Raw genomic sequence first — 21,359 nt, 5'->3', positions numbered from 1 at the left:
TAGTTATCAAGACTTGTATATTTCTTTAAAAAAATAGTTTACAAACTGATTTTAATTATTTTCTTAAGTACTTGGAATAGTTGGATCCAACTTGATCTCATAACATAGCTTGGACCGACAAAACCGAACACTCGCTTAACGTGCGTTGTTAGTTCTAAACAATAGATCTACATACTTGGTTAAGTGTTAGTATGTTTTAATGAGTTATCTCATAACAATTAATATTTTGGAAAGTTGACTTTGGGTTTGACCATTTGTCAAGACCCGAACCGACAACCCGAACACTCGTTAAAAACCCGTTTTAGTATCTTTAGCCTAATGGAACTTGCATTTTAGCATTTTCCCCACCTTATTACTTAACATTGGTTAAGTAAATATTAAGGTTAGATACTTTAACCCGGTTTTGAGCAAACTTACATTTTTTAAAAGGGTTATTATTATAAATTCTTAAATAGTTACATTTTAAACCTTGAACTTTAATTGATTAGTTTTTGCAACAATTATTTTATTTAAAGATTTTCAAGAAAACCTTTCTAAATCCAAGACTTTCTTTTATTTAGGCTTCATACGTTAAACTCGTCGTTCCGGCAAATCTCCAAATAATCAATCTTTCAAGTTTATTACTTGAATGTGAGTAACTTCATACCCCGTTTTCTATCTTTTATTTTGGGGGTGACATTTCAACTTATCTAAACTAAATGTTTTATACTCGGGTCTTAAACCACAAACGTTGTTGTATACCTTACTTGAATAATTGCTCGATTTGGTGTTCTATGCTTATTTGACTATGTGTTTATCGCTTTTGGATGGTGGAACTATAAATCCTAGACCATTTGGCAACCCCTCATGGCAAGGTGTCGTTAACGTAATGCAATTAACGATAACTATAAAATCCTAAACTATTTGGCAACCCCTTATAGTTGGGTGTCGCTAACTTGTTAGCGATAACTATTTATCCAAGTTTATAGCTATTATTTATGGTTTTGTATACTAGTTTTGTGGCTTTTCATACTATATATCTATTGTTCAAACTTATGAATTGCTCACCAAACTTTGTGTTGATAAACTTTATTTTATGAAATGTTACAGGTTTGCATCTAGGTTGATTATGGAGTTCGGTGAAGAAAACGTCACAAATACCGTTAGGATATTAGCAAAACTGAACAATATTTGATTTGCTATATTTTGTTATATTTTGTTGTATTTGAGTTATGAATATTTGGTTATGTGACATTTTCGATGATGTGAAATGAAATGAGTTTGTTAAATATTGTCGCTTTAAATAGTGTCATGCACTTATGAGCAATCGTTGCACCCCGGCATGTTCCGCCGCCTTTGGTCGGGGTGTGACATATAGATATAGATATAGATATAGATAAACCAAGTTAAAAATAAAACAAATGCTAATCATTTGTGTTCTTTTGTTCATTAGAGTTGTTTGTATATGTTTGTCCATTAATGTTCATTAGTGTTTGTTATGTATGTTTGTCCATTAATGTTCATTAGTGTCTGTTAGTGTTCATTTGTCCACTAGTGTATGTGCGTTCGTTTGTCGATTAGGGTCCGTTAGTGTTTCTTTGTCAACTAGTGTCTGTTTACAATAATAACGAACACAAACGGACACGGACAAACTTAATTTCTTAATGGACGGACACAAACACGAATTTCCGTTGGGTAGAGTATTCGTGAACCGTTTTTTTATCCGACAAAAACTTAACGGACAAACACGGACAAGGTCTCGTGTAGTTTGGTTCGATCTGATCCGTGTACAGCCCTAGTGACTTATGTTAAATGGGAATTGTATGTGACATAACAAAAGCCTATAAGACTATCTCCATTCACAAACTAATTCTACCCAATCTTTATTATAAAACTAATTCATCTCGTCCACCTACTCAATCCTATAAAACCAAATTTTTCACGCTTATTAGCAATTCAACCTTCATTATTTTTTATTCAATAAATATAATTAATAATTGTTTTTCTAGGTGGCTAGAAATATAAAAAATAATAGTATTATATTAAAAAAAACTATATTCATCAGTTATATTTAAATAAGTAATGTTAACTTTTTATAAAATAATATTTTTTTGAACTAAATCATTTTTTAATAAAATATGTATACGCTCACAAAAAAATATTAAACAAGACATTGTTTTCAGATTTTTATAGAAATGTAATTATTAAAAGTTATTAGCAAAACTAAATATTAGACATAAAACTAATTATTATGAAAGAATAAAGAAAAAGAAATTAAAAAGATAGCCACCTATATGGTGACATGTCGAATTAATATGGGTTGCAAACTAGTTTGCCATAATTTTAAAGTTTTTTAATTTTCTTTTTTATTTTAAATTGTGTGGAAAACCAATGGTGATTAGCCAATGAGAGTAGTCTAAAGAATTTAATGTGTCATGGTTTAAGAGCATTCACATTCAGTTCTTTATCTATAATTATATTAAAATAAATATATTCTTTTCTTTGTTGTTTTTAATTAAATAATATATTTCTATATTTTTATCATTATATTTTCTCTTTCCTACACTCATAACCATTTTCAAAAAGTAGTAAAGAAAAATTAATTAGAGTTAACAGTAACTTTTTTGATATATTAAAAAATTATTGCATTTTCTTTTTTATTCACTCACAACACCTTTAATCAATTCCTACATTATAAACACCTCCCTAATATAACATGAGGGATAAGATGTGAATGATCTAATGAAGCTTGTGATATGCGTGACATGGAGTGTGAGTAAAATAAATTATACTTATGCAATTGAAATGGTTATAACCTATAAGTGAATTAAAGAAAGAAGTTCATGTTAGGGATGTAAACGAGCTGAGTTCGAGTTCGTCTAGGCTTGAGCTTGGCTTGTGATTAGTGTTTCAAGCTTGAGCTCATATGACTCAAGCTCTATTTCTAGAGATCGAGCTTTGGCTCGTGAGTAGTTTTTCAACCTCAAGCTCTTGCTCGTGAGTATTTTTTTTATTATTAATTAGTTTACAAATATTTGTACCTATTTTTGTATATTTTAATTATAATAGTTATATAACATAATACATATCTTGATGTCATTCATGATAACTATAGGTAAGTAAGACTTAAAACATGTTATTAAATGCCATTGATGATGCACATGTTACATACGTAAAACGTAAGCACTGTTAAACGATATACACATTTATATGAATGTTAAAAGTTAAAAAGAAAAGAAAACCACAATCAAACGGTAGCTTACACATATGCGTGTCGTCGAGATATACACAGTATATTCATTAGGAATCTTATAAAAGCGTGAGTAGAGAGAAGGGATAACTTTGTAGAACAATAATAACCAAATAATTAGTTAATTAAACTAAAAAAACTATTAAAAATATTACACTATTTTTATTTAACTTTAGTTTTTAATATTAAAAAAAATGAATCAGGATTTTAAGTTTTTATATAAATTTGAGTTGTTTGATCATGTGTTTGTGAGTGAGATGATTCCTATACTAATTAACCAACTTTTTTTTCATGCAAAGCGTATGAAGTCTATATGTAATTATGCATCGCGTGTTTACAGTAAAGTATAGTTATATATGCAATTATTCACCATATATATGTATTAAAATAACTGACAATTATTATGTATATATATGATTACGAACGATTATGTTCATATAATTATGTTGTACAGTTGAACATGTTGAAACAGGTCATGTAAGGAAATTAACATCAACGCTATACACAAATTAAAGACAACAACATGCTCAGGTGTTGGTGTAGTCCTCGTTGGTGAATCAACAGGCCCGAGTCGTGGCGTTCGGTAATGAAGCCTTCATCAGAGAACTTGTTTGAGTTTGACCTCCTCTGACAGTGGTGACAATGACACCGATAAGCACTAAAACAAGAGTGTTCTTCGATTCATGATCATGTAAAGAGAGAGATTTAAAGAGTGAAAGAGAAAAGATCAGGGAATATATATATATATATATATATATATATATATATATATATAGAAAGAGGTCGGAGATCATTAGTATAAGCAGGGCCGTCTTAACACTTTTCGGGGCCTAAAACAAAGAAAAGCTTAGTGGCCTTTTCTATAAGTATTTTTTAAGTTATTTTTTAAGTGTAATAAAATAAGGTCAAATGTTCATCCAAACAAATTATATTTAACTAAATCATCAAAATAAATATTTTAAATTATAATTTCTGATGCCTTTATTAGACATATTAATTAGTTTTCAACAATAATATTTAGTAAGTTATTAATTTGAACTATACTATTCACCTAGCTCATTGTTTATCACTAGTTTGATATTTTTTGTATTACAAATTAATATGTTATTCGATTTATTACAAATAAACTATTCACTCCACCATACATTAAATTTAATAATATTTTAAAGAAAGCAATTTTATGAAACAAGTCCTTATGAAACCAACTCATAATTGCAATGATGAAAAAGTGTACTACAATTACTAACAACTTATCACCTCTTCATCTTCTATAGTCGTCTTCTTTAACACCCACCTTTTTCAACAACTGATAAGTCATAAAACAGAGCATATGCACAGATTAATCTTATTATGTTGTTGCAAAAGTTTCTCTCTTCTTTCTTGACAATCATGAATATCACATTTACAAAAGATACATCCGGCATAGAAAATATATTACATAGCATCTTAAAATTGGAGGCCTTCAAGATATGAAGGCCTAAAGCGGTTGCTTCACTTGGATTGCCCTAGAGGAGCCGGCACTGAGTATAAGTAGAAAGGAAAACATCATTTTAGAAAAACGTGTTCTAAATGTATGTTAAGATAACGATCAACCGACAAGATTTATTTTTTAAATGGTAAATTACATTTCATATTTGGTGTTACTTATAGATCATATCGTTTGATTTCATTGAGTACTAAAAATGTTGTTGGTTCATATATTTTCACAATTTTTGGTTTTTTTTTCCTACTAACAAGGGGTTAAACTTGATCTCTTGGTCTTTTTTATGGTTTATTGGATTTATATAATCCAAACTTTCAATTGACCAATATTAATCCTAACTTAAGAATTGATCATATTAATCCCAACTCTCTGTATTGGCAGTCAACGAGCCTTTTCCTAACGAAGTCTAACTCCGTTAATTTTTGTTGGCGTGGTTGCTTATTATCACACCCCGAAAATCTTAATTTAAACAGCGGAAGACTTTGACCAAGTCATTCGGGTGGTGACAGACGCGTTTCGGCCAATCACATTCAATAATAGATTTAAAATGAAAATTGAACTTTATTTAACCATCAGAGTTATTACACGTGTCATATTACACGATTTTTATTCGGATTACAAGTTTAACATTTTCATTCAAACACACGCCACTATTTTCCCGCGCTCTTCGTGAAGCTTCGATACTTCATTTATTACCTGAAAAGCATATTAAAATATCGATCAACACAATGTGTTGGTGAGTTTCCCTTTTATAACAAAATAGTCCATATATATATATATATATGAGTCGAAAACACAATCCATTTAATAATCAAATCCGATATCAATTCGTGTGTAATCGTCACTACAATATCAAAATATTCCGTGTATAATGGTCTACCGCCATTATATCACAAATCCGTCTGTAATGATCTACCGTCATTACATCACAAAACAGTAGGCATTTTATTTCTTAAACAAATTAAGCTGTTGTAGACTAGCTAAGAATACAACATTACGTATGACTATCATATCTGTTAAGAAAAGTCTCGTTGACGGCCAGTACAGAGAAAGTTGGAATTAATGTAGGCCAATTCTTAAGTTGTGATTAATATTGACCAATTGACTAAAGTTTGGATTATTTAAATCCAATAAACCTTTTTTTTTCGAATGATCATTGTACCTTCGTTTAAAAGATTACATGAGTTAAAAAGAAAACAAAAGGTTATCTCTTTCTCTATACCCTCCATTTGATCCCTTTCTCCACACACTCCTTCAAACCATTTTCTAGTTGCATCATCTTCACTTCATGGATTTTCTAATTTTTTTCACACTTTTTATCAAATCTTGGATCATAGAGCTTACTTCGCCGTTAAAACTTATGTATCATGCTTTCATGTCTGTCATTCTGCATCTATTGTTGTTGCTTAAACGTCGTATTCCTCCTCGTCAAGCTGGTAACGGTCGCCAACTTCATCGTCTTCTACCCCAACGCCGACCAAATATGTAAGGACACTAAGTCGACATTTTAAGGGTAAACGAATTGATTATTATCGGTTCGTTGCAATACAAAAAAGATTCATGAGTGGGAATGGAATGATTTCCGGTCATGAAGAAATCCATGGACTTTGATCACACAAAGCTTTCGTTTTTGTTGGCTTTGTTGCAACAGGGAAAAGATTTAGAAGAGGGGAAAAGAGAAGTGATTCATTAGATTTGATAATGGATTGTGATTTCATTAGATTCAATGATGGACCTTGTGATTTCATTCGAATTACTTATTTTTATCGTACAATTATTATAAAAATATATATTTAAAATGTTAAATTAAAATTAGATAAATAGAAGCTCGAACGCATTTATTGAACAAGCTTATTTTTAAGGTTGGAACTCGGCTCGATTTGATGTTTTAACGGGTCGATCTCGAGTAATTCACAAGCCGCCGCTGCATCTTTGTTCCATAGTTGTCAATAGCGAATAGCGGTAAATAGCGACGGGTCAACTATATGCTACATAGCGAATAGCGGTAAATAGCGACCACTATTTAATATTTAGCGATAAAGGAGTAGAAAATTTTTAAGCAAATAATTAGGCTTTATATTCACAAATTAAGCTTTTACGGTGGAACTTGTAGAAGGTGCAGCTGTTTGGTCGATAAACAAACCTTAAAAATTGGTTTCTACAATTTTTTATATTAAAAAATAAAATTAAAATTAAAAAAAAAACCCTAAATACCGCTATAATCACGCTAAATGACCGATATTTAGTATATAGCGGTCTATAGCCGCATTGCTACATAGCGCGCTATAGCGCCCGCTATCATCCCTATTGACAACTATGCTCTGTTCTTGCCACTAGAACAAAAGCCCCTATCATCACCACTATGAACGGAGGCTGGACCCAGGGTCTTCTTTACCCTTAAACCCTCGTCACCAGAAAAGCAAGCCAATCGCAGTAGTGGTGGTTGTTTCAGAAAATGACGATGGTGATGAAGAGTGGTTTCATGGTTTCAGGGGATGTTGATGGTGTGGTTTTGTGGCAGCAACTTACCGGCTGAGATAACGAAGATAACGGTGGCAGCAGCTTCAATAATTAAATCTACTTGTCAGAAATAATCTCGCCTGCCTCTGCTATCGTCGTTGTCATTGGTGTCATGGACTTTGTTTTCTAAAAAGCAACCAAATGGGATGAGGTGTTTCGAATAAGGAAGATGGGTTCATAAGTATTAATTAATACTGAGCATTAAAAAAGAATAAAATTATAAATACCTAAACAGACCATTTTACCCTTACTTAAGGCTGAAAAACTAGGAGTTAATGAAATGAACGAAAATGGCAAAAATAGTAAGCCTCAAGGTTCCGGATGTGAAAAAAAGTCGTTATATGACCAAAGATACGTAAGTGAACAAGACTCAGGAACAGAAAAGGCACTTTACTACATTTTTATCTTATGTAAAAGGTTATAACTATTATTTAATATAGATTCACTGACGTAAATTAGTTAAAAGAAAACAAAACAAAAACAAACACGGTAAACATGGGATCATATTGAGATGCCAAATTTGCAATAGGGAGCATGCCATTGCATACATTGGCGAAGCATAGAAGGGACCTGGGGGGACATATCATATACATGACTTTCGGACCCCCTATACAAAAGTTCAACTTTGCCACTGATTGCATACCAATAATAAAATTAAAGTTTCGAATCCAATCATATAAACTACAGCCTACAGAAACCACAATATTGAAAACGAACACTTACCATCTTCTAAATATATCATTAGTAGAAGAAACATAGGTAGCAAAAACATGAATGATGCAATAACTCAAAAACATCATTCAGTGTCTTCCGAAGACTCGCAAACAGGAAGATAATATGTATCTAACTGCCAATACTTATGTTTTACACCCTCCCAAACTTCATCTCCCAGACAATCCTTAACAGGCAACGGTATAAGTTGTGTTGAATAACCCAAACTCTCAAGTTCTAGCGATACCAACTGACAGTAAACGACATGAAAAAACGCGTTACCTCCACAAAGCCCGTTAAAAAATGAGTAAATCCCTCTGGGCTTCAATAGAGTGGGAAGATATTGGTGGAATTCTCTTAGATCGTCATAATATTCACCATACGTGTCAAAGAAGATACCTGTGCAATGAAATACATATATTCTAAGTTTTTAACTAGAACAGTAAAAGACAATGGATTAACGTTACAATGTCAAAAGATGTAGGTAAATTTGACTATGTTAACTTTTTCCTGCTACAAGGTAGAAGATGACCTTGAATTCTAAATTTCTCAAAAGTTGGTTACCTTTACATGCGTGAAAATAAAGACAGTTATAACCAAAACAGAACTTAGAACCAACTCGAAAAACACTAGGTGTGTACATGAATCCAAAGCAAACGATCTAACTAAACGGAAATGACCAAACCCAACCCAAAACTGGTTTTAGTTTTATGTTTTCTAGAAAACCAAATTTCAGGTTCGGTTTCAGCTTTGCATGTACCGAAAACCAAAAAAAATAAAAACGAACTGCAACAACTAAATAGACTTTTATAACCAAACCGAACGCGTAAAAACAGAAAAAGCCAACTTTTGTTATTAAATAAATTATTAATTAACAAATAAATTAGACCCAAAGTTTCAGGCCTGAAATAATTACTTTTGGTCCTTTTTTTTCGGCCCAAAATTTTCAAACCCAAGTGACAAGACCAGAACCACCAAACACGAACCGAACCCATTGTGAAAACAGAAAACTGAAATATAACGCAACCGTTAAGTTTTTAAAAAAAACACAAAAACAGAATTTTCAGTTTTTGTTTCGGTTTGAGCCCAAGCCCAACTCTAAACAACCCATGCAAACCCCCAATAAACACATCTTAAGTTGATAAGTAAAGTGAGACGCGTACATTTAATCAAAAAAGTGTGACAAAAATATCAAATACCATCATAAGATTCAAGTTGAGGAAGAACATCCTGCCACCGCCCAAACACAACCTTAACATTTTCCTTCTCGGTCCAACCCGAAGCCTGCATCCGCTTATAAACCTCAGGATGAGCCTCGACAATGGTATGTGTAACGGGCCCGTACTGCTGTATGGCAGTATCCACAAGGCCCATTCCAAACCCAATGTTTAGAATGTGACCACCTCTTGAACAAATGGCCTTCGCATGAGCCTCCATTAATGGCTTCTCCCAAGCCATCATCACCGCTTTGCTTTCAGCATCCATGAGCTTATCTTCACTAAAACTAACTCTATCTTGTAAATATTCCCCATCTAAATCACCAACTTTGTTTTCTTTTCTTGCAATTGTACCAAGTATTAATTCAGCTTGTATCCCTATGCATTCAAAGGTTAATTAAGTAAGCCGATATTAAAAAACAATTTGAAACTGGGTAAATGAATGCATATGACTGATCATTACAGAGGATAATATCAACACTAATGACTGAAAAAACTTAAAAACAATGATAAATAGATTTCCCACTTCACTAGAGTCACTGAACTTTCATTACGTGTTTAAATTGAGGCCTTGGGGGTGTGCATGAAACTAAAAAAACCGACCCGTAACCAGAAAACCAAACCGAAATAACCGAACCCTAACAAGACGCAACGGCTTAGTCTTATGTTTTCATAGAAACCAAACTTTTAATTTGGTTTCACTTTTCCATGTAACTAAAACCAGGGCCGTCATAATGGGCAACTGTTTAGAAAAAAAGTGCGCTACGCAATTTTATACATTTTTTAAAAATAATTAAAATTAAGACGCTAGAGTACATCATTTCTCCTTCTTGGTACATAAAACGTATAATTGTCATGCTCAAACCATCAAAGCCAATTGTTAAGCGACTCATTTTCATGTTTGATAATTGTGTTGTATATTACCTGTTAAGACACGAACTGAGGTTGACAAAATTTATAGATTTTCATTTTATTTTTTAATTCAAAGTAATTTATAAATATTGTAACCCAAATATTCAGCCTACATTAGGTCGAAAATCATTAGTTTGTGACAATTTTTTTCCGCCCTAAAAAGTTTCAAGCCGAATTGAAAAAGAGAACCAAACACAAACCAAGAAAACAGAAATCGAATGGTTTTCAATTACCAAAACATTGACTCCATTAAATAATAACCAAAGTTATTAAAAATATAAATTGAAGTAGTTACCAGTATTAAGTAGCATGTGAAAGGCATCTTGGTGGGCGTTATCCATGGAGAAGTCTCCGGCTGATAGATTGGATGGAGCCCCGGCGTCGAGTAGGGATTTGACGATTTCGGCGGCCAGCATTAGAGGCGTCTTCGTTGAAGTAGGTCACGTCGGCTCCTGATGCGATTAGGCTCTTCACTCTCTCAGTGTCGCCTTTGGCCGCTCATCATCTTCCGCCATTTTCACTAGCTACTTGCAATTCACTGCACTCTTCTCCTATTATATATGGCTGGCTTTAAATTAATGAACGTCTGTCTAATTTATATAATGTTTGCTTCTTTTAAGTTACCACGTTTTCTTCTTTAGTACATATAACTCCGTCCCATTATAACGTCCTACTTTGATTTTGTTAACATGATTTGGTATTTGCTGTGGTTTGAGCATCAACAGAACTCTTAGTCGACGAAAGTGAAAGCTTGCAACCACTACAATACGATAACGATGATGTGTAACTGCCGACCATACTACTAAACAACACTGAGATGAGAATCTAGCTATTTTAATGAAAACACAAAATAGGGACATATATGTAAATCTTTGATCGGATTTGATATAGCATCTATAGTTGGATCGTGAGAACGATGACAATGGTGGTGGTGACGACTAAAATACTTGTAATTATTTTAGTAATTTATTTAATTTTAATATGTTAACTAAAAAACCCGGTCTAGTCTATTATTTAAATTCTAGTTTGTTTTATCAAAAATTGTTATTTTACATAAACAAATATATTGAATTAAACTTAATGCTTGTTAAAGCTAATTAACCCACAACACTAAAATTAAAAGGTGGGTTGGTTTTAGTCCATTGACAATGACGCTTTAACTAGCACATGATAGTTAACCCACAACACATAGTCTCATTATTGTCTCATTATAGATGTGTCAATTCCATGTTAAAAAGCCCAATACCAGCAATTCCACACCCTCAAAACTAAATTTATAATAACCAAATTTCATAGAATTTCTAGCTCCTCTACTAGATACAACTCCATCAACCATAAAAAAGAACTGAAAGTTACAAGTCATTTTCCACCTCCTAAAAACAATCAATCTGACACCATACAACTATGATGCACAAACATGTATTGCAGTCTATGAAACTTTAGTTATGTTAATTCACAGCCACTGCACACTAACTGTCACCTTGAATTCCATTCCTACTATTAAACAGCTTTTCAAACCCGTTCTTGCTTTCAAACCGACCACCAAACTGGTTTAACAAAACAGCAGATGACAATGATGAAGAAGATGAAGATGGTGAATCATCACTGTCACCATTCAAAGCTAAATCGCAGTTCTTTTCACCTTGTTTTGCAGACATTAGAATACTTTTAGGCATAAATGTACCATTTGAATGCAACTTCCATAGCTCACCGCCAGTTTTTGGAACAAATGATCCAGAAATCCTGGGTAGATTTGCAGTGTCGATCAAGATGTCTTCAATAGTCACTAACGATTCCAACTGTCTAGCAAGTGATGATATTGTTTTTTGACACTCGGATAGTTTATCAGCTGCTGCTACCTCAAGGCCCTGTAAAAGGTAAATATAGACATATAGTATTAATTTTTTAATATATATGCAAACTTCTATTAGTTACATCATAAGAATCATCATAACTTGTGGTTTTTACAGGCGTGAGCGAGCTGGAAAACACCTCAAAGCTTGAGGCGGCTCCTCATGTACCACCTTAGGGACAGAATTGGTCAAAGCTAGGGCCTGATAGAGGCTGCTATGTAAAAATAACAAAAGAATGAAAATACTATGATAGGCTAACCTGATAAAAAGTAGTGATGTACACAAGCCAAGCCGCTCATGAGCTACTCGAGATTTGTTTGCTAAAAGATCAAATCAAACCGAGCTTAAACAAGCTCGAGCCTATAAATAAGCTTGTTCAACAATTGAGCCAGGCCCAAGCTTCTATAGTTCTAATTTAATATATTAAATAGTTTTAATTAAATGAGCCTATTACTTATATAGTTTTAATTTAACATACTTTATATTTATATAAATTATATATATATATATATATATATATATATATATATATATATATATATCTTGGGTAGGGTTAATGTAAAAAAAATAGTTTTGTGAGAAGCATAAGAATAGATGTACACCATTGGATCTAGGATCTAGTGGTTGAGATAGGTAGTTTCTAAAAGTGGTATAGTTTCCTATTTACTTTATTTTAAAGCTTTCTCACAAAACAATTGTTTTTTATTTGAACCATTTTCTATATATATATATATATATCATGTTATATATAAAGATTATAAATAAAATATATATAAAAAATAATTATAAATGTACATATAATAATAACAATAATAATAATAATAAATTAATAATAGTAGTAGTAGTAGTAGTAGTAGTAATAATAATAATAATAAATAACAAATAAGCAGAGGTCGAGCTTCAGAAATAGATTTTGAACAAGATCGAGCTTGGGCTCTAGTAAGTTAACAAGCCGAGTTCGAGCTCGGCCTTGGCTTGCCTCGAGTTTCAGAACCCAAATGGCTTGGAAGACGTCACACTTTTTAAACCAAGAATGTTAGAAAGGGTACCTTTTTAACTTTTAATTCAACATTTGAATTAACAGCTGTTTGAACCCGAATTTCCTCTGTTTTATCCACAAGTTCTTTCTCCAAACCTTCACATTTAAGTTTCATTTCATATGAAAAACGTCTTTCCTTTTCAATATCCGCCTTAATCGAATTAACTTCTGTAGACATGATCCGTGCCTCTGTTTCCATTCTAACAAGCCGAGATTCAAGCAACTCCTTTGACCTATTGATCTCAGCCAACTCCTTTTGAAGGTCAACCATTTGACTTTTGGTATCAGCAAGCAGAGATTCAAGCAACTCCTTTGACCTATTGACCTCAGTCAACTCCATTTGAAGGTCAACCATTTGACTTTTGGTATCAGCAAGCTGAGACTCAAGCAACTCCTTTGACCTATTCACCTCAGTCAACTCCTTTTGGAGGTCAACCATTTGACTGTTGGTATCAGCAAGCTGAGCGTTTGAGAAGGCAAGAGATTCTTTAGTTGAATTTAAAGCAATTTCCAGTTCATATACGCGCTGGCTCATTACTTCAAGCTCAGTTTTCATGGAGTTATCTTCAGTTTCAGAGTTACAATGAAAGGTTTCAATCTGACCGTCTGATAACGAAGCAATTCGCTCCATTTCCAAAAAATCATCCATCATATTATTAATTTCAGAGCATGATGTCACATTTTTCGCCACACATTTCCCACTATTAAACCGATCAAGCTCAGCCATGAGTGCCCGGGCCCAGGAATCCAAGCATCCTTGCTCGGGTTCAACTTCATTATGGTCCAAATTGTTTACTTTAAATGAGTCAACTGATTGACTGTCAGTGAGAGAGTCAACATAGAACGAAGAAACTGAAACAGCCTTATGATTATCATTTGATTTACGGGTCAATGATTGCAGCCTTCTGCACTCTGCTTCAATTTTTGCCACTTTCTTTATACTCTCTAACTGTTGTTTACTAGCGGTTTCTGCTGCTTGAGTGCTCAAATTGAGCTCAAACTTAAGGGTCAAGTTTTCTTTCTCAAGATTCTCAATATTCTCATTGATTCTTTGTTCTTGTTCCTCTTTTGATATTCTTAATTGTTTGACACATTCTTTAAGTGCAGCATCAAGATGATTGGTTTTAACCTCAAGAGCCAAATTCTGCTGCACGGCTGCCTCGAGTTGTTGTCTTAAAGTTGCAGCTTCATTTTCCGCCTTTTCCCAACCTAATAAAATCAAAACATGTTAACAGGTGGTTTGATGTGTGTTTTCAAAGTGATTATATGATATTAACCAGTCATAATAAGACAATCAGTGGTAAAAACGGTTATTTGACTCCTAAAAAAAACAACCTTAATATTATCATAATTTGATTCTAAATGATCAAATAACTAAAAGCAAGCAGAATTTGTTTTATCCTGTTAAATATAGATTATTACTAGTCATTATAATGTATTAGGGTCTAGCTTAGCCCACGAACCCATTACAGTGTTGTCTAGGGTTTCTGGTTTTCTATATATTGAGATTCCCTTTCATTGAATCACAGCATTCAGATAGTTATTCCATCTCTTTTACATGTCCAAACGCTAAAATAGAACAGTTGGTTCAAATTGCAAAAATCAGATAATCAGTTTGAATAGTACCAGCAACTGCTTCTTCTGCAACTTTGGCGTGTTGTTTAACCAAATCTTCTTTAGCGCCAACATTGACAAGAGCCGCGGATGACTTTTCGGTTAGGCTCTTAAAAGTGTCATTAATTTCCATGTTTGAGGTAGATGGTTTTGAGGTGACTCCGGGCGATTGTGAATGGTCAACCTGAAATGTAAATGATTAATGAAAATGGCCATAACTTATTAATTAAAAATATCCGCATTTGAACAAATCAAAGAATGCTAACATCAACTAAAATAAATGAATATGTTTTCTGTATAAATATACATAGAAGGTTACCCAATTTGAAATAGATGACTGTAAGAACCCATAAACACATTTACCTACTGTTTTACATGTGACATATATCTACTGAAAATTAGTTATATAAAATCAACAGATGCAAATCTTTACGTGATTTTTGTAATTCGTTACTCAGATTTGGTTTTGTATCAAACAATCCTAAATGTATATATAAAGAATTAGTGGCATTGAATTAAATAAGAGACGATATGCAGCTAAATACCAAAAGTTCATTGCATAACTAGATGGTTTCTTTTGCAATCGGAATGATTTCTTGGTTATCTATACAAAGTTCTAAGTATCCAGATAAATGCAAGTATGCAGCACCGTTCTTCTGCAAGAGTTTTTATGGTTTCATTATTCTAATAATAGCAGTTGTTTTGTGCGACGTCAATGATTTCTGAAGTTAACGAAATTTATGAGCTGAAAACTACCTTTTCATGGGAGTTACTCTCGGAACGCGAAGACGGTAATGTGAAACTTGCAGTCTCACCCGGACTCGTGTCAGAAGCCTTCTTCGTTTCCATCTCAGTAAACAACAGATTCACATTTGCTTCTGCGCCTCAACCTAAACCTAAATAAATACATGATGAAAGCAACAAATAAATAAAGCTAAAGGAATCAAATATTAAGATCTAATCCAACATAAACAAATCATATGTAACTTGAATTGAAAGCAAGCAATAAATTACAAATAGCAAAAGAATCTTTTATCGTTCTCAAAATGAATGCAAGTTTCCACAGCAACCGAGAACAAATCGAATCAATAATTATAGAGTAATTAATAGTCAAACTCAGGAACACGAAATATAATAATTAAAAGAAGAAGCCTGAAATGGGACATTGAAGAAGCGGTGAGAAGGTTGTGGCAGATATAACATGAGTGAGTCAGTCAGTCAGTCAGAGTGAAGACGAGGAGCATGTGATTATCGAGACACACTTTTTTGAATTCATTTTTTTATTATTATTTTTTAGGACCACGAGTATAGTAGAGGTGCACAAACCGGTTTTTTTAAAAAAACCGGTTCGGTTATTAACCGGACCGGTTTTTTTTTGGCCCGGAAAAAAACCGGTTCGGTTAATAACCGGACCGGTTAATAACCGGTTTTTTGCTGTCAAAACCCTAACCGGTCTAACCGGTTAGGACCGGTTAGAACCGGTTAATAAACCGGTTTTTTTATTAACCGGTTTTTTTTTTTTTTTTTTTTAAATTTCGCGGTTTCAAATACGAATATTTGTTTTTTATATTTTGTAATTAATGAAGACCATTATTTTTTCACAGTATAAACAAACCGGTAACTACAAGGCAAAACGGTAACTACAAGGCAAAACGGACTGACCGAAAACTAACAATAACGAAATAATTAAAACACCAAATCAAGTGTAAAACGAGCACCAACGGCTCAGATACCACTTGTTGGACCCCGTATCAATAATCACGAACAATAACAAATCTCAGATCTATGAATATCCGATTAGTACTATTAAGGATCTCGCTCATAATTAACCGATTCAGTGTTATAAGTACGTGTATATATTATCAATATATTAGATGAATAATGTTAAGGTGAAGCTTCAGAGAGAGCAATTGGTTAATTAACACTCAAAAGCTCTTTTTCAAAGACTTACATTAAAGTGAACATGTATTCACTCTATATTGAAGGGGATCTGGTTCGCAAACATCCCCTAGCGAACCAGCTTCCCCTTCGTTACATAAATTAACATAACGAACCATCCCCTGATTCGTTAACATCCCCAAACGAATCAGGAGGGAATACATTATAATGCCTTAGTTCGCTAACATCCCTAGCGAACTAGACTTAACCTTAACGAACTAGTTAATAATAAACATTAATTATTACATTAAGTAATAAATAAAACATTAACGATAAATACAAAGACTTTAGACGCAAAACCGTGCACTAACAAATGAGAATATTGAAAGTAGCTCAAACGATCCGATTCTCCTTATTACATACATACTAAGTAAACAATGAAATAACCAACTATATACACCACTAACTTTTTTTTCACTCAATACATAATAATTAGAACATTGAATCCCTAACTTTTTTTTACATTGAAAATAAACATAATACTTAATACTTCCTATTGATTAGTACTAAAACAATTACATGAACAATGCTTAGACACGATTACATGAACAACTTGCTGTTTCTTACTCATGATTTGCCTCCATGTTTGCTGTTTCTTTAACTAATTTTCTTCGCTACCCGATCCCGAGCTATTTCTTAGGTAATCGTCGTACGCGGCTTCTTCATCGGTCATTGGTTGAGTGTGTCCTTCATTGACCTCGTCTTCATACAAGCCCGCTTCATACTCCATTTCCCCCTCGAGTGAGCGTTGATGTTGTGCCCTATCTAAAGAGTCCAAGTAATCCTTGTAGCAAATCGACATCTCTATAGCTGGTGCAGTGAGTCGAGTCCTCCTAATCGATATAACCCTGCCAGAAACAGAAAAAGCAGACTCCGAAGCTACCGTGGAAGCTTGGTGTCACACCCGGCCCTGAACGGCGGAAACAGCCGGGCGCGCGCGAGTGGGGATTGATAATTAAGCACGGGCCATTGCAAACATTCAAAGTAAGATTTTCATTGCGCATGAAATGTTTAATACAAATACATTACATTGTTTAAAGATTACATAAAAACATCCAAGTATAAAACTGTTGAAGATTTCCACGCCATATCCCCTTGCGCGGCGGGAACAACCATGCGCATTGAAGGGATAGAACTAAAATCTTCCAAAAAGCTAGTTTTAGATGTTCAGCGTGAGGTGCTCTAAGTGTGACTCCATGCGCTACCTAGTTATCTCCTGAAAGACACGTAAAACATTTGAATCAGTATAAACTGAGTGAGTTCACAAGTTTTAGTAACTTGATAAATCGTATTGCATCATAGTCTTGATAAAAATCATTCTAAAACATAATTCTGATAGCATCATTGAAACACATGCTTAGTAAAACATAGTTATGATAACATAATCTGATAAAATCGTTCCGCGGGCTACGCGCGAACATTTCTGGGAACTGTGCTCGTCTGTGTAAGTGGCGCTGCCACTACGAGCGAAATAAGTAATACCGTCCCGCGGGTTACGCGCGGACACATCTGAAAAACCGTGCTCGTCTGTGTAAGTGGCGCTGCCACTACGAGCGAATAATACCGTCCCGCGGGTTACGCGCGGACGTTGTGCCGGAAAACAAGGCGCTCGTCTGCGTAAGAGGAGCGACCTCTACGAGCGGGCTCAATCCCATAGTACTGCCCCGTGACATGCTAGGCACTCGTCTGTGTAAGTGGTGCGACCCCTACGAGTGGGTGGATCAAACCAGCAGTCCCTACCCTTAGAGTTCCAATGGTAAAGTGATCACTTACTCGTATCGCACTCTCATCGAAAACCATAGATAACCGTTTGCATTGCTTGTAAATATACCATAATGAAACATTATTTAAACACATAATTGCTTGCATTGCTTGTAAGAGTATCATGATAAAGCATAATTTAAGTACGTGTCCCTCGCCCCGAAAACAGTTTAAAAATAGTGAAAACAGTGAAAATAGGGGCTGTGAGACTCACCTGTGGTTCTTGTTAAGGGATTAATCGAGATTCGGGTTTTCTTGGTGTTAGCCTCGGAATTGAAGGTCTAGTAACAGGATCGGAAATGAAAACAACGGATGCTTGGGAGATGATTAGTGCAAGTTTGCAGTTCTTAAGTGTGTTTGGGTGATAATTTGGGTTACATATTTATAGGCAAGATTTAGGGAACACAATCCCTTGCTTTAGGGGATTGCAATCTTTTCATATCTAGGTGTAATGATGATAAAGTATGGAAATTATTATTATTTATTTAAAAGTGGAGGAGTGGATAAAAGATTTTGATTTGATTTGGACAGGACATGCAGGTCTGTGGTTGGTGGGAGTAGGGTGGCTGACAGTTGACTTTTCATGTTACAGTGTGCTTATTCAGGTACTTTTGTCAGTGTACAGTAAAAAGTAGAAATCTCTTAAACACGCTACTGTTTCCTTTTGGGGCGGGAATAATCTCCTTACATCTGGAGAATAGACCAAGTGTTCTGCGCGTATAACTTTGTGCGCATAGCTTTCTGCGCGAAGGACATTTCTTTGCTGCGGGTAGGTACGTAACCTTCTCGCAGTTAGGGACATTGAGTTTCATTTGTAGATTCTCCAGGTGGTCTTGGTATTTCAACATAGTGATCAGTTATGTTGAAGTCAATTCCATCTTAGAGCTTCAGACAAACTAACTCTCAATGTTCCTGCCATGCGGGGAGGTTAGTTCCCCTTCCGTACGCGCATAAACGATTTGGGATGCACCCGCCTTAGCATTATGCGGGACGGTCAACCCATCATAAAGTTAAGTTACATGAAAACATAAAGCCAAAACACTCGCGCATGGCGCATATAACATATGCCCACGCTGGTTCTTAACGTGGCGCGCTCGCGCAGGGTGCACATAACAAATACCCGCGCTGATTCTCATAGCGCGCTCGCGCAGGGCGCATATAACAAATGCCCGCGCTGATTAACATAGCGCGCTCGCGCAGGGCGCATATAACATAATTACCTAATAATTAGGTTGATTACTTGGTTTAAGGGGTTGGGAAATTACCGGGTGTCACATTTTCCCCCTGTTAAAGGAATTTCGTCCCGAAATTTAGGAGACGTCGCTGGCAGAAGCCATGCTCTGAAAGAGGTGTGGGTATTTCTTGCGCATTTGGTCTTCTCTTTCCCAAGTGAATTCAGGCACACGCCTTGAGTTCCATTGAACCTTTACTAACTTGATTCTGCTTCTGCGTAACTTTTGTTCTTTCCAATCGGTTACTGCTATAGGTTCTTCTACGAAGTGCAGTTGTTTGTCGATGTGAATCTCGTCCAACGGCAAAATCAACGTTTCGTCAGATAAGCACTTTTTGAGGTTGGACACATGAAACGTATCATGAACTCCACTGAGTTCGGCGGGTAAACGGAGTTTATAAGCAACCGGACCGATCCTTTCCAGGATCTCAAATGGTCCAATGTAGCGCGGATTCAACTTTCCTCGCTTGTCGAAACGGGGGACTCCTTTCCATGGAGAGACTTTCAAAAGTACTATGTCCCCTACTTGAAACTCCAACGGTTTCCTTCGCACATCTGCGTAGCTCTTCTCTCTGTCGCGCGCTGTCTTAAGGCGATCCCGTATCTAAAAAATCTTGTCTGTTGTTTCTTGGATCAATTCTGGACCAGTCATTTGCTTGTCACCCACTTCAGCCCAGCACAGTGGGGATCTACACTTGCGCCCATACAAAGCTTCAAACGGCGCAGCCTTGAGGCTTGTGTGATAACTGTTGTTGTAAGAAAATTCAACCAATGGGAGATGAGTATCCCAGCTACCTCCGAAATCGATTGCGCACGCGCGCAGCATATCTTCCAATGTCTGGATTGTTCGCTCGCTTTGCCCATCCGTTTGGGAATGATAAGCCGTACTCATGTCAAGACGAGTACCTAAAGCCCCTTGTAACGATCTCCAAAATCTTGAGGTGGACCGACTATCTCTATCAGAAATGATGGACACTGGGACTCCATGTTTTGAAACCACTTCTCGAATATACAGTCGGGCTAACTTTTCCATCTTATCGGTTTCCTTGATCGGCAGGAAGTGCGCTGACTTAGTTAGCCGATCTACAATAACCCAGATTGTGTCATAACCCCCAGGTGTCCTTGGCAGTTTGGTGATGAAGTCCATAGAGATTTGTTCCCACTTCCACATGGGAATTTCTGGCTGCTGAAGTAACCCCGACGGCTTCTGGTATTCAGCCTTCACCTTCGAACACGTCAGGCATTTACTGACATACGTCGCGATGGCGCCTTTAAGATTGGGCCACCAATACAGCTCTTTAACATCTTGGTACATCTTGTCTGCGCCAGGATGTACGGAATACCGCGTCTTGTGGGCTTCGTTTAATACTTGCTCGCGCAATCCTCCCTTGAGAGGGACCCATATGCGGTTAGCAAAATATCGAGTGTCGTTTTCCTTGATCTCCAAATTCTTAATCATACCCCCAAGGGATTCGTTTTTAACAAACTCTGGTTTCGAGGCTTCTTGCTGAGCGTCTCGGATGCGGGTAGAGAGATCTGCGCGAATGGTCAGCCTTAGAGCCTTGACTCGTAGCGTTTTTATTCGCTCCTTCCTACTTAGCGCGTCCGCTACCACATTCGCCTTTCCAGGGTGATACTTAATTTCACAATCATAATCATTCAACAACTCCACCCATCTTCGTTGCCTCATGTTTAAATCCTTTTGATCAAATATATGTTGAAGGCTCTTGTGATCTGTAAAGATTATACACTTTGTACCATAGAGATAATGGCGCCAAATCTTTAGCGCGAAGACAACCGCTCCAAGTTCCAGATCATGCGTTGTGTAGTTCTTTTCATTGGTCTTGAGTT

At 35.4% G+C, this 21,359-nt stretch overlaps 1 protein-coding gene and 1 pseudogene across 2 annotated transcripts; both read right to left on the bottom strand.

Annotated features, from left to right (window-relative positions):
* Positions 1 to 8,028: 8,028 nt before the first annotated feature.
* On the bottom strand, positions 8,029 to 10,870 carry LOC143620989 (protein arginine N-methyltransferase 2-like; annotated as a pseudogene). The gene is made up of 4 exons (XR_013151432.1): positions 10,762 to 10,870; positions 10,368 to 10,569; positions 9,143 to 9,538; positions 8,029 to 8,342 (listed from the first exon to the last, which is right to left on the bottom strand). The product of XR_013151432.1 is annotated as a protein arginine N-methyltransferase 2-like (transcript).
* A 489-nt stretch (positions 10,871 to 11,359) lies between these two features.
* Positions 11,360 to 15,473, bottom strand: LOC143621013 (filament-like plant protein). Its single transcript, XM_077092551.1, has 4 exons — positions 15,335 to 15,473; positions 14,591 to 14,762; positions 12,975 to 14,173; positions 11,360 to 11,940 (listed from the first exon to the last, which is right to left on the bottom strand). Exons 1-4 carry the CDS (start codon positions 15,425 to 15,427, stop codon positions 11,542 to 11,544), a joined length of 1,863 nt encoding a protein of 620 aa, XP_076948666.1. The 5' UTR covers positions 15,428 to 15,473; the 3' UTR covers positions 11,360 to 11,541.
* Between the last annotated feature and the right edge of the window lie 5,886 nt (positions 15,474 to 21,359).

The sequence above is a fragment of the Bidens hawaiensis genome, unplaced genomic scaffold (genome assembly GCF_021521415.1).
Source record: "Bidens hawaiensis isolate Kalapana, Puna unplaced genomic scaffold, B.hawaiensis_p1.1 tig00002759_1, whole genome shotgun sequence".
NCBI lineage: Eukaryota > Viridiplantae > Streptophyta > Magnoliopsida > Asterales > Asteraceae > Bidens > Bidens hawaiensis.
The sequence above is the reverse complement of the archived record's forward strand: the minus strand, read 5'-3'. Positions and strand labels throughout refer to the sequence as shown.